Source organism: Chelonia mydas, chromosome 4, assembly GCF_015237465.2.
Source record: "Chelonia mydas isolate rCheMyd1 chromosome 4, rCheMyd1.pri.v2, whole genome shotgun sequence".
Lineage (NCBI taxonomy): Eukaryota > Metazoa > Chordata > Testudines > Cheloniidae > Chelonia > Chelonia mydas.
In genome coordinates this window covers 67,961,700-67,975,815 of record NC_057852.1, presented here as the reverse complement: position 1 = coordinate 67,975,815, position 14,116 = coordinate 67,961,700, and the positions used below count along the sequence as shown (strand labels likewise).

Here is a 14,116-nt window from a genome sequence, read left to right as displayed (position 1 = left end):
GAATCGCCTTTCCTTTTTTTACTTCAAAAATAAAAGTAAATATAGTCTTAAAGGAAAACTAGTTCTAACAATCTCTTTTCATTAGGTCAGAGGTGGGCAAACTATGGCCCGCAGGCCACATCCGGCCCTCAGGACCATCCTGTCCAGCCCTTGAGCTCCGGACCGGGGAGGCTAGCTCTGGCCTCTCCCCCATTGTCCCCCGTTCCCCGCAGCCATGCCGCCGCATGGGCAGCAGGGCTACGAGCTCCTGCCGCTCTGAGTGGCATGGTAAGGGCACAGCAGTGAGAGAGTTGGGTAGGGGATTCCGGGGGGCAGTCAGGGGACAGGGAGCGGTTGGATGGGGTGGAGGTTCTGGGGCGCTCGGGGTCGGGGAACAGGGGGGGTTGGATAGGGCGTGGGAGTCCTTGGGAGGCTGTCGGGGAGGGATGGAAAGGGGTCGGGGCAGTCAGGGGACATCAACATGAATATATTTAAGGTTCCATTTTGCAACTCTGCAGAAATCCGTAGAGCTGGAGACAAGGCAGAACAACAGTTCAAGGGGACAGGATGACTGAAAGTCTCCAGAGAAAGACAATCAATGAACATTTGTCAGCACAATTAAGAAATTATTGGTTACGTAAGCAAAGTCAGTCATGCCATTGCAGCCTCAAATAGAATAAAATATATCACACCTCTTACTTGCTGAGACAAGAAAGAACAAAACACATTGTGGAAACAGAGCTATTCTATATATTTCTCCAACGATTTTTTTTAAATTGAATATTACTTTTGTAATAACTGAAGATTAGTTGTCCTATTTAAGCATCCATATAAAGGCTAAAGGAAAAATAGAGAGTAATATTACATATTCAAAGGGCCAGATCCAGAAAACAATGGTACAGGTTAGCCCCCTATGCTAACTAAATCCTCAGAGACAGAAAGCAGGGGTTCACCCTTCAGATGGCAGTGTTTCTTACCGATACCACACTTGCAACCTCATCCCTCATAATTTCCTACCACCAATGACCTCATAGAGGGTTTGTGCTAGCATAAATCAGTGTGGATTCTGAAATGAAGATAGGGAAAAAGTAACATCCCACCAAAATTCCCACCAGACTATGTTGAAACAATATACTGTTCAGTCCAAAGAAACCAGAGCGTGAGAAGCCAGGAAGTTTGGAGTTAAGACTTCTTAGTCCATCATTAGGTCACATCTTATTTTAGGGGCAAATGAGTATGCATGCAAAATCCCCAAACAGATGGCACTTAACATTATTGTACAGTTTATTTCAGTGTTTAAAAGCAAAGGAAGTAAAATACAAACACAATTATGTCTCAATTGTTCCTTCATAGGGAATGCAAGGAATAAGAGACTGATATTCTACCATCATCCATAGATTTTTCATGAAATGGACCTAAATATCTGTTTCTGAGGCATTGAGTTGTGTACGTCAATTAATTCTTAGACCCTGATTCTGCCAACCCTTGCTCACATTAAGTACCTTACTCTATAAGTATTCCCATTTATTTCAAGTGTTCTGGGCCAAGGTGTTCGAAGCACCGCAGGCCGGCAGAGGTACTCTGGAAAACGAGACCCACACACAGCTAAGCAGTGAGTTATTGGCTTTATTGAAGGTTAGTGACACACCCGCAACGGGGACTCCAAGCGTTGCTGTCACGGAGGTGGAGAACCCAGCACACCGGAGCTTTGCCTGGGACGGAGTCCGGCGAAGGAGTGACCAACGAGCCATAATAAGCAATACACACAAACAGCTCATGAATATAGAATTAGGTACTTCCCTGAAGGGGCTTTCCGCGAACTGGCAAAGGGCCATACAGAACTGGCCTAAGGCCGGTTATAGCTGGTTATCCATGTCCTACAGTGACCGGGCGGCCTTGAGAAAGCGGAAGTTCCCTAGCTAGGCCATAACAAAGTCTTCCACAGTCCCTTACATCAAGTAAGGTACAACAGAGTGAAATGAGGCAGAAATGAATCCTTTGATTTTAATACATGGAACACTTACACAAAATGTGTATATTCTGCTCTCAGCTGCTACAGAAATCAATGGATATTGTTTCAGAGCCTCAGGGTGGAGTTGAGACTGATAAATACTATATGTCATATCAAAGTATATTTAGGGAATCATGCTCTGTTCTTCATCTGTTTTTTGTCTTCTTACACTGTAAGATCTTCAGGACAGGGGCTCTCTCTTACTATGAGTTTGTACAATGTCTAGCATAATGGGCCCCAATCCTAGTTGGGGTCTTAGGGCACAACAACATTATAAATATATTATAATAAACCTACGGTCCTTAGATCCATTCATATGAAATTGCATATGTGCTAGAAATCCTCAGGAAGAACCACTTTCTAAGTTAAACAAAACAGCAACAATTAACCCTAAAACTTTACATATTTATTTATTTTACTGGAGAAAAGAAAATAACGTTGGACATTACATTTTTGTGACAGTAGCATTAACTGTGTTGCAGTGCAGGTAGTGGGGATGTAAAATTATCCCTCCAGATGTATTTGCTTTCTTCGTGCAAACCTTCTCCTATTCAGCCGTTTCTATTTGCCACTCCCTACCAGCCTGCAGTGCCACCATCAGCCTCCAAGCATTTGAGGCTGCTTATTTTTCATCCTGTTTCATGTGCCTGCCAACAGTAGGACTAACACATTCCAAAAGGCTTTGCTTTTATTCATAACAATGGCAACAGCTCTCACAGCCCTCTGGGATCTATCAGTGCATCAGAAAACAAACATGTTCATTAGGCTGCAGAGCCACAGACCTTGAGAGAACTAAGAATATAGTAATTTTGTTTTGAGAGAAGGAAGCCTAATACTGAGTGGGAGAGCACAGCATGGTCTGAATGCAATATCTGGTGGAATATGGTGGCTTTTGGGGGTTTCTGACTCTAGTATGAAGGGTGTTTCTTGGTTCTTATAACTCTCTCTTCAAAACTGTATCAGTTTGCTTAATATTGCCCTCCTAATACCTTTTCCATCTCTTTAAAATGTACTTGTGTATTTCCTTCTGCACATTTTGTCTGTGGGAAAACTCTCCCTTCATCCCACTGAATCTGTTTACTTGGAGGGAGGTCAATATCCTAGTAAATAAATGAGAACAAAATATGGTAAAAGTGGGAATGCCCTAGAAAAGACGAGCAGGCTTGTGCCTTCAATATCACAGAACCTTTGTGAAAGGAAGCCTCATTTCCTTCCCCTACTTAGTACCAGCCCAATAATTTTCTCGGTCCATTTTTTTCTAAAATGTACACCCAGGCTGAGAACTTGGACTCTGCTTCAGCCTCATGCAAACTTTCACAATGAAACTTAAGCTCCCAAAATCAAGGTATACAAATTCTCCACTAGAACAACACCAGAGAACGCTTACAATGATACATTTAAAACTCTTGTAGTTTCTTCTTACTTTCTATTGTATTATATTCAATTTACAAATATAAGCCCACTGACTGCATTAAAAGTGCTGGTATTGGGTAGGCCGCACAGTCAATCTAGGTTCTCCCATGCTGTACAACCAGTGTGCCTCAGCCCCATCCTGGAAGGATCATCCATGCAGATGAGAAGGTATTTGAAACTCCATGCCCATTAAACTCATCTGCCTCTAGGCTGAAGCTGTCAATGGGGGCACAAGTTTTGATGGGTTTTTGTGATATGAACATCTACCTACTAAGAAGTGGACTAAAGCCATGAACTTATTTCACTTAAACAATCATCAGATGGCAACAACTTTGAGCATCTAATAACATGGGCCAAAGTCAAATCAATTGCCTACAGTTCAAAATCTGTAACATATTCACTCAAGGGATTGAATCAGTACCTGATATTATGCAAACTTTTAAAAAAAGTAAAAAGAAAGGCTAAATAATCAGGGAAGAGTATCTTTTAGAAAAGGAATGCTTGTATTTATTTTAAGGGACAGAGGTGGTGAAATAATGGTTAAGTACCTTCTCCCCTGGGGTAACAGAGATTCGCCATATACAGTGTGTGTAGGAAGGATAACCATTTGGAAATCCTGGAGAGGAAAAGTTGCCTGTAGATTCTTGCAGTGTTTCTCCACATGCTGTAAAGGAACAGAACATGGTAAAAACAGAGAAATTCATGTGTCTTATAAATATAAGGCACACAGGAAGAAGTGTCTCCTTTACAATATTTATTTAGAATTGATTTGATTCAGTACAGAGGCAGAATGAAAAGTAGTCTAGTGATGTTATGATTTAGTCAAAAGCAATGATTTAAACCAGTCTGCTCTGCATTTTGGTTTTATACACCGTTTTTTCTTTCCATGAACCCTTTCACTTATGCGCTGTGCAACTGACAAAACCAAAATTGCAAGAGTCTTAAAAAATGTTATGGCTGACAATCACATGGCAAAATTATTTGCCTTTATTTTGACTTCATTTTGGTACAACTTTCTGAATTTGCATGCAGTATCCACACCCATACCAACATTATCTAAGAAGAACTAAAAGAAAAACACAGTGCTTAAGTGATTGACATATGAGAAATTAATCAGCGGTTTCATTTAATAATTTATATTGTCCGGCATTAAGGCTAAATATGAACTGATGTCATTCATTCATATTAGAACAGAAAACCTAAATCCTAAATTCAACAAAATCTCTTGCACAAAAATGATTTGTGGAGGTACAGTAATAATAAAGAGAAACAAATGTAAAGACCCATAATACCAAAAGCTTTGATATTCTATATTACAAAAGCCTTTATCTTACCTGTCAATCATGCTGCTAGCTGCTGGGTTACTGATTAATAATTCTTTCTCCCCACTGAGCTATATCATCACAAGCTGCTGCCATTCTCTACCATAAAAGCTGATTCAAGTAGGATTCCTACAGTCAGTCATCTTTGTGACCTTCAATCAACACGTTGTTTCACCTACTGATTTTGTAGGTGTGATCGGAGAGATGTGAACTTGAGAATATTACCCAGTGACTGACAGTGTAATCAGATCTGCAATACTTTTAAATTACAGGGCTATAGCTGCCAGCAGGTGAACCACTGTATCATCAAAATCTCAATGAATTATAAATGATCTGGAAAAACCTTTAGATAAGAGGGTACAAAGGAGACTCTATTTTAAAGACAGACAATGCAGCTATAAAGTTAGATGCTGCCTTGTTAAAATGTGTCCAAGATGTAATCTGAAAACTGCATTGTAACAGCAGGTTTAAACTCCATTCAAAGTAGTAAGCATGACTTCTGAACATTTAATAGTGAGTGTGATAAAGGTGGGGGGAGGAAAGGACTCTCATTCCTTCAAAAATCTTCAAGGTCAAAGTGGCATAATATTGTGTCCTTTAGGAAACAAATAGAGAAAAATCTCTTACTGCTTTTATTTTTAAAATATGTTTCTTTTTTTTAAAATTTACAATTATGTATAATTACATACACAGAAAAGCTACTTAAATGTTAAATAATTACTTCTGTACAAGTCCTTTTTAGAGAAAATTCTCTACCATAATTAACAAGAGTTTACTTTAACGCAGCATAAGTGAAAGTTCAGATAAATTGCAGAGTACTGTACTGGATTTCCCTAGTGCTGACTGATATGAAACCAAAGCTTTGCCTACAGGGTTTAAAAGAAGCCTCAGGACACAATAATATTGCTTGACACGCAATGAAGCAGAACCAGAGTGGTAGCATGGTTCTGCCCATGAGATCTGTGTGGAATTCAGGAAATCCACTGGATCCAAAGGTACTGCACACTATCTTCAGAAGCCCTGCTCGTGCTCCTCCACCACTTTCACCTCCCCACCAGTGTGGTTTTGATGGGATTACACTGCCAAGGCTTCTCCTTTTAGTTGCTTCATCTTGAACCTCTCTTGAAGAGAGGAAGTGGTGTTCTTACATGTCATGGAGAGGATGTATGTAACGCAGATCGGGCTGCCTTTCATATCAATCTACCTAGGTAGGTATACGGCCCCCATCACCATAGGAGCTAAACTTCTTTTCAGCAGATCACCCATGAGGCCCGTGGGAGGATAACATATATACCACATCTCCCACCCATTCCCCCCACAACCATACACTCCTCAAACTTCTCTCACCAGCTGCGAAACCTAATCCTGTTAAGAGCTCCCTTGGTAGGATGGAGCTACAGGGGTCTCCTCCTCTTCCACACATACAAGAGATCGGTATGGAAGAATCGAGGCCTTTGCTTAAAAATAACCTTTCATGGTAAATTACCAAACCATGTATTATTTACCCGAGAGACACAAACAACTATCTTCAAATAACAATGCATTTCCCAGAGACCCTGAACTGCTGTAGTCTCCCCTGCTTCATTCCTATACATTTAGGATGTCTGTTGTTAACCTACAATATAGTTATCATTCCAATAATAACTGCATAACAAGTTTATTGTAACTAAAAATACCTAAGCAATACATTTAACTAATACAGTAACATATAAATATTCATTATCATTACAGTCCATACATTGAGGCTGAGTTAGTAACAATATTGCAACTTGTAAGGGGTGTTTGTTTACACACAACCTTAACTCTGAACCACAAAACATAATTTAAAAAATCATTCAATAATTCAGTATATATCTATAGATAGATGTATACACATTACCATATAACATATATAAGATGACTGAAGTGCATAAGGTATATAATGGAAGGCAGTTAGGAACTCCACAGTGTATCAAAAATAGAGGGGGACACTGAAGTAACATAGGGAATCATCAGAGTTTAGCAGCCCAGTAAAGCACACATAGCTAAGATATGGAGATTTACTCTATTCAGATCCTTAAATTACATTGTTATAAAATCAACCTCATCCAGTTAAACACCACAGCTCCTAAAATTTCATTTAAAGAATTTCAGCATCTACCTGGCTGAGCTATGAAATAGGTTTGGTTTTTTTTTTTAAAGCACCTCTCTGAAAAGAGCTAATAGTAAAATTTCAGATCCCAGATTTGGTGGTTGATTCTCCAGTGTGGTGAAGTCACTTCAGCTGAATGTAAATGGATCAAAGTGATCTCAAAGTGGCTCAAGTTTGCTCCTGAAGAATTTCTCCTGTAGCTTTAAATTACACCCAGGCCAGGTGCCTGACAATCACGGAATCCCATAACGGGACAAACCAAAAGCTCCAAAACTTTGGATAGAGTGAGGGGAGAGTTTAAAATCAGATCTTTTCTAATAAAATTTTATATAATTGATGTTTTAAAATACTCTCCTGTGTCATAATATTTGACAATATTTACTGTTTAAGTTAAACATCCCTTGTCAGCCAAGAAAAAAAGATTGTAGATTAACCTCTTCTACTTGTTAATCAAAGTCATATATTCATGTGATTTGATCATTTTGCTTTACTTTATTCTGAAAGCTGAATTAGTTTAATGATTTATTTGTTAATTTGCTATTGTAACATGAACAAATTGAGCCCCAAGTAGAACAAAGTGGCCAACGGCAACTTTCATCTCTAAAGACAATGTTCACTCGGATTAAACTAGAATAGGATGACATACTCCATATTAAAAATAAGAGCAGATAGAATCTACTCCATATGTCACACAAATCAGACACAGACTTTGAGTCCCTGGACAGTTGCCAATGCTGCCTTTGACTGGGCAATATTTGGGCATCCCCCTTGTTTAAAAGCACATTTCTTTTCAATGGTTCAGTGGTTCTTGAAGCAGTTAGTTAAAATTCCATCACAAGAGAATTCAGAGGGTTTCTTTCCATAATTGGACTGCTAACAATTACATTATTTGTGATTAGGCTTATGAAATGCTTCACTATAAACTATTTCACTGACCATTGCAGTCCATGAGTAATGGGCTCCACTATTAAAAAGAAATGTGACCATATGATACAATTAAATGTATGGTGACTTATTTATATTTCCTAAGAGCCAATTTTGGTATTTTTCATGCCAGAATAAACTAATTACTACCTCTATGTTACACACATTTGTTTTTAGAAAGATCACTTTTACTCCTTTATTAAAGGTTAACATAGCTGGTATTTCCTCTATTGCCTGGCTTCTCTAAATGTTATGCCCTATTTCAATTTTATTAGGTTAGGCATGTAGTAGAAACAAAACTGCAGTCCTTCCAGTATGGAATGGCAATCTGTTTATTTTACAGCTCAAGTAGTTTGCACTTCTAACACCCCTTATAGAAACCAAGGGAGTTCTCGGGGGGGGGGGTGGGGGGAATGTGTGAGAAGAGGGAAATTATTTCTGCCTCTTCCTTATGAAGATCAGCAATTTTTACAGATAGCAAACAGATAAAAGGATATGGAAACAGTCACGTGTGTCACACCATACACACATATAAAGCAGTGAAATTTGTCAACATTTCATTAACTATATAGCATGGGTTAGCAAAACCCTAGCATGTCTGCAAAATTTTGCTGACCTGATCTGCTCCCTCCCTGATTAAGAGTCAAACTGAAATTTGAAAGTTACAAGGCCCCTAATATTTACAAATACGTGAAGCATATCACCACAATAAAAGATGCCTTTAAAATACTTGCAAAAGATAAATACTATATCTTTAAACTAAAAAAAACCAAACCATAATCGGTATTTGCTACATACAAGTGTTTGAGATGCTGCAGTATCTTCTTTTACAGTTATGGGGGAAATACTAAAAAGATTCTCAGTATCACTGTATGGTAAATGTGTGTAAATGATAACTGATTTAATGGTGACTCTGCTCTGATTTAATGGTGGCTTACTTGTATAAAAATGTTAAGGAAGTATTTTAGTTTCCTGCACTGAAGCTGGACTGGAGAATAGTATTGGTGCTGTACATATGTATTTCAGGTTGCAAAACCAAAAGCTCAAAAATTGGGAAATGCCTAAATTAATTCAAGTGCATGCATTATGATACAGCCTTTAATTACATGATCACATAATATTTTTTCCACAGACCACTGCCTCATTCAGTTCGTAAGATGGACTGTTTTTACTGAACGGGTAGCTATTCAATATTTTTTTTTTATCCTTCTATCCTTTTATCATTCTGTGTGTGGCCCCCGTGGACTTATTTGGCACACACCGTTTAAACAATGCACTGAATACAGAATTATTAGTTTCCTTGTGGGTTTTTCTATGGCATTTATCATCACAGTATATGAGTGGTTCAAACAGTAATGAATTTACCTCACAGGGGTGTTGTAAAGGTAAAGTGGTATTAAGTATCACCAGTTTATGGGTGTGGATCTGAAGCACATGAAATTAAGGCTACAATTGTCAAGCATCCACTAATTTTGGGCTGCAAACCTTATATGCCTACGGCACAATTTTTCTTAGTACTTAACATTTTATATGTTCAAAACACAGCTCCTATTGACACCAGTTGCAGCTGTGAGTGCTCAGCACTTTTGCAAATCAGACTCCAGGTGTCTCAAGTTGGGCATGAAGAAAATAAGGAGCATAGAATTAGTGGCCAACTATTTCTGACCAAACAGAGGTCTGGGCCAGGCCCCAGGAGCAGCAGGGTCTTCCTCAGCAACAGCAGGAATGGGAAAGGGAGAAGTTGCGGCCCGCTCTCCCTCCCAAGCCTCTGAAGCCTCTCTTCCCCCTCCCTGGACCAATTATACAGTGTAGAAGAAGCAAAGCTGGACTTTCCAGGGATTAAATCTAGGAACAGCAGAGACCATTTCAGCAGCAGCAGGACAGGAAAGAAACTGGACCTCCCCCTCAAGAACTTCACAGTCCCAGTACACCAATGATGTGATGAGACTGCTTTTCACAATTTAAACTCTGGTTGTTTGGCAAAACTTCTCTCCTCCTGCCTCTTTCCTTCCTAAACTCTCTACTGCCAGCCTTGCTCCACCTGCTCCTCTCCATATTTACCCCTCCTTCCTTTCCCCCTTTTTTCCTACTCATCTGTCTTTTGCTTTGTACCTATCAATGTCCATCTTCTCCTTCATTTATTTTTCCTACTCCTTTTTTTCTTAATCATATATGTGTAAAATTTCAAAGACTCAGAGTCTGCACACGTGGGCCAAAATGCTGGAAGAGTATTTTCTGTTTACTTAATATTAAGAAGTAACCGTGCCAAATCAGTAGCTGTTTTCTCCTTGACACAGGTCACAAAAACCACAATCCAAACTAAAAAGTACAAACGATCAAACTCCTATCTTATAAATCTTATAGTCCTGGCACCTTCACACCTGGTGAAAACAGGACATATCATTTTATCACCCAGTCTCTCCAAAGTTGAAATATGTGTCTCATCCTGTAAAAACTTTCTAGGGTAATGACACTAACTAAACACCAGTGAAGCTGTTTTCCCACAGGCTAGAGAAGCTGGAGAAACAGGAATATTCACCCAGCAACTCTTCAGGTGCTTTATTCTAAATAACCCTCAGTACAGAGTACTGATCATGGTCAGGATTCCACACAAGTATTTGTAATCCCTCAGAAGCAATAGATGGCTTCCTGGATAGCCTCTGATTATAGGACTAATTGGAGATTTGGAAGTGGAAATATCAGGATGAATACAGTCAAGTACATAAGAATTCCTTTAAAAAGCCCCAAATTGAATATATTCCATAAAAATCATGTCATTCAAATGATTATCTTCTGTGTCTACGTTTTATTTTATTAAAATTAATGTAATTAAAACATAGAAGTAGAAAACTATGCAAATATTCACACTATTAATAACACTGTTGTTCTACCACAAGCAAACATTGTGATTAGCATTTTCCAACCCATACAGGTAATATAGCATAGCTATGAAATACAACAAACATCAGAAGTTTCACAGCCTGCTATATTAACATGATCCCATCTTGTTTCACATGCAACAGAAAGCTTAATATGTCTCTATTAACTCTTAATATTCCTTACCGTCTGCAGTGAAATATATTTTAATCACAATAGTGTACCAGTTTCTGAAGGTTGTTTTGTTTATTATTGGATGTTAATTTTGGAAATCTTTGCTGTATGTTTTGCAATTTAAGCATTTTTTCATTTTCAATATTTTACTAATGGAGGACATTTACCATTTTATATTAAATAATAATATTTTACATTTAGAGCTAATCCTGTGGTTTTACTCACATGAGCATTCTTACTCATTGTGATAGGACTAACTCATGCAAGTAAACCAGATCCTTATACAACAACCTTCGTCCCAAAATTTGCCAAAGTGTTTCACAAAAAAGGGACATACTCCTGCATCTCTTACTCATTCAACTAGTCCCATTCATTCCAATGAGTGTATTAGTCTGTCAGTGCTGCAAATAATAGCTACTATTTTTCAAAGCATATTGAAAACAGAAGCATTGTATGATATTGTAAAGCCAGACTCCTGCAGACCCAAAGATCACTGCAGAACAAAACACCGACAATATCTATGGCCAGTTATGAATAATCATCATGGCGAACATAAAAACTTCTTTTCCCTGAACATTTGTTTTGAGGTTAGTTTTAGTTTTCAATCTATTTTCCAAATAGATTGAAAAAAACAAATGCATGCCTAGGGTGTCATTCAGATGTACTACATATTGTCAGAATATAATGAGGTGTTTACTTCATTCATTTTGATCACACAAATACTGACTGAACGCACAGCGTTCTTGGCTCTACTGACTCTCTTCATCTTCAAGAATTTCGCTGGTGCCTGTAGGTGTATATCATTCCTAAGTGCTTGTAAGACAAAAAGACTCTCTTCCCCCGTGCATATTTTACTCTTTGACGATTTATTGAGTAGTGCATAATGTATTTATGCAAGTATCTTATTTATTAAAATCTATTTATATTGTAAAAAATTACAAATAACATTTTAAAAATTGCTCCTAAAGGGTTTTTCAGGCTGTTGAAATGATTTTAAAAGGAAATTATAGAAGATGGTTTCCTTGGTCACCCTACAACTCTGTACAGTGTACATGGAAGAACTTCTTAATTCACCAAATCAATGTATAACTGTTAGCCAACCTGTCATTATGCAAGGCACTGCATTTAGCCGTATGGAGTGGAAATCTATCAACTGCATGAAAAAACTGTACAGATACAGACAGACATCATCCTCCTTTCCAAATGCAAACAGATGGACATCGTACCAAAAGGACTGAAGGTAAAAAATCCATTACAATCTACATACCATACAGACTATGCTGACAGCTTGTGCCACAAGCTCTCAAAGAAACTGCGGAATCACCTGATCAACATCCTCTACAGCAAACAGGGAAAGATTAAGAATGAGCTCTCAAAAATGGATACTCTCATAAAAAACCAACCTTCCACACAAACTTCCTCGTGACTGGACTTTACTAAAACTAGACAAGCCATTTACAACGCACACTTTGCTTCTCTACAAAAGAAAAAGGACACTAAACTTTCTAAACTACTACATGCCACAAGGGGCTACAGCAATGGTTCCCTCAACCCACCCACCAATATTGTTAACCTATCCAACTATACTCTCAGCCCAGCAAAAGCAGCTGTCCTATCTCGGGGCCTCTCCTTCTGCCCCTGCACCCCCATGAACATGATACGGTTCTGTGGTGACCTGGAATCCTATTTTCGACGTCTCCGACTCAAGGAATATTTCCAACATACCTCTGAACAACATACTAATCCACAGAGACCTCCCTACCAACACTACAAAAAGAAGGATTCTAGGTGGACTCCTCCTGAAGGTCGAAACAGCAGACTGGACTTCTACATAGAGTGCTTCCGCCGATGTGCACGGGCTTAAATTGTGGAAAAGCTGCATTACTTGCCCCATAACCTCAGCCGTGCGGAACACAATGTCATCCACAGCCTCAGAAACAACTCTGACATCATAATCAAAAAGGCTGACAAAGAAGGTGCTGTTGTCATCATGAATAGGTCGGAATATGAACAAGAGGCTGCTCGGCAGCTCTCCAACACCACTTTCTACAAGCTATTACCCTATGATCCCACTGAGAGTTACCAAAAGCAACTACAGCATTTGCTCAAGAAACTCCCTGAAAAAGCACAAGATCAAATCCGCACAGACACACCCCTGGAACCCCGACCTGGGATATTCTATCTACTACCCAAGATCCATAAACCTGGAAATCCTGGGCGCCCCATCATCTCAGGCATTGGCACTCTGACAGCAGGATTGTTTGGCTATGTAGACTCCCTCCTCAGGCCCTACGCTACCAGCACTCCCAACTACCTTCGAGACACCACTGACTTCCTGAGGAAACTTAATCCATCGGTGATCTTCCTGATAACACCATCCTGGCCACTATGGATGTAGAAGCCCTCTACACCAACATTCCACACAAAGATGGACTACAAGCCGTCAAGAACACTATCCCCGATAATGGCACGGCTAACCTGGTGGCTGAACTTTGTGACTTTGTCCTTACCCATAACTATTTTACATTTGGGGACAATGTATACCTTCAGATCAGCGGCACTGCTATGGGTACCCGCATGGCCCCACAGCATGCCAACATTTTTATGGCTGATTTAGAACAACGCTTCCTCAGCTCTCGTCCCCTAACGCCCCTACTTTACTTGCGCTATATTGATGACATCTTCATCATCTGGACCCATGGAAAAGAAGTCCTTGAGGAATTCCACCATGATTTCAACAATTTCCATCCCATCATCAACCTCAGCCTGGTCCAGTCCACACAAGAGATCCACTTCCTGGACACTACAGTGCTAATAAACAATGATCACATAAACACCACCCGATACTGGAAACCTACTGACCGCTATTCCTACCTACATGCCTCCAGCTTTCACCCTGACCACACCACACGATCCATCGTCTACAGCCAAGCTCTGCAATACAACCGCATTTGCTCCAACCCCTCAGACAGAGACAAACACCTACAAGATCTCTATCAAGCATTCTTACAACTACAATACCCACCTGCGGAAGTGAAGAAACAGATTGATAGAGCCAGAAGAGTACCCAGAAGTCACCTACTACAGGACAGGCCTAACAAAGAAAATAACAGAACGCCACTAGCTGTCACCTTCAGCCCCCAACTAAAACCCCTCCAATGCATTATTAAGGATCTACAACCTATCCTGAAGGATGACCCAACACTCTCACAAATCTTGGGAGACAGGCCAGTCCTTGCCTACAGACAGCCCCCAAGCTGAAGCAAATACTCACCAACAACCACA

At 39.5% G+C, this 14,116-nt stretch overlaps 1 protein-coding gene across 1 annotated transcript in view; it reads right to left on the bottom strand.

Annotated features, from left to right (window-relative positions):
• TLL1 (tolloid like 1) overlaps positions 1–14,116 on the bottom strand; it is a 204,754-nt gene that overhangs the window by 63,650 nt on the left and 126,988 nt on the right. Inside the window, exon 10 of the mRNA XM_007067044.4 lies at positions 3,952–4,067. Within this exon, the coding sequence (XP_007067106.1) occupies positions 3,952–4,067 (116 nt within the window). The remainder of the gene's footprint in view (positions 1–3,951; positions 4,068–14,116) is intronic.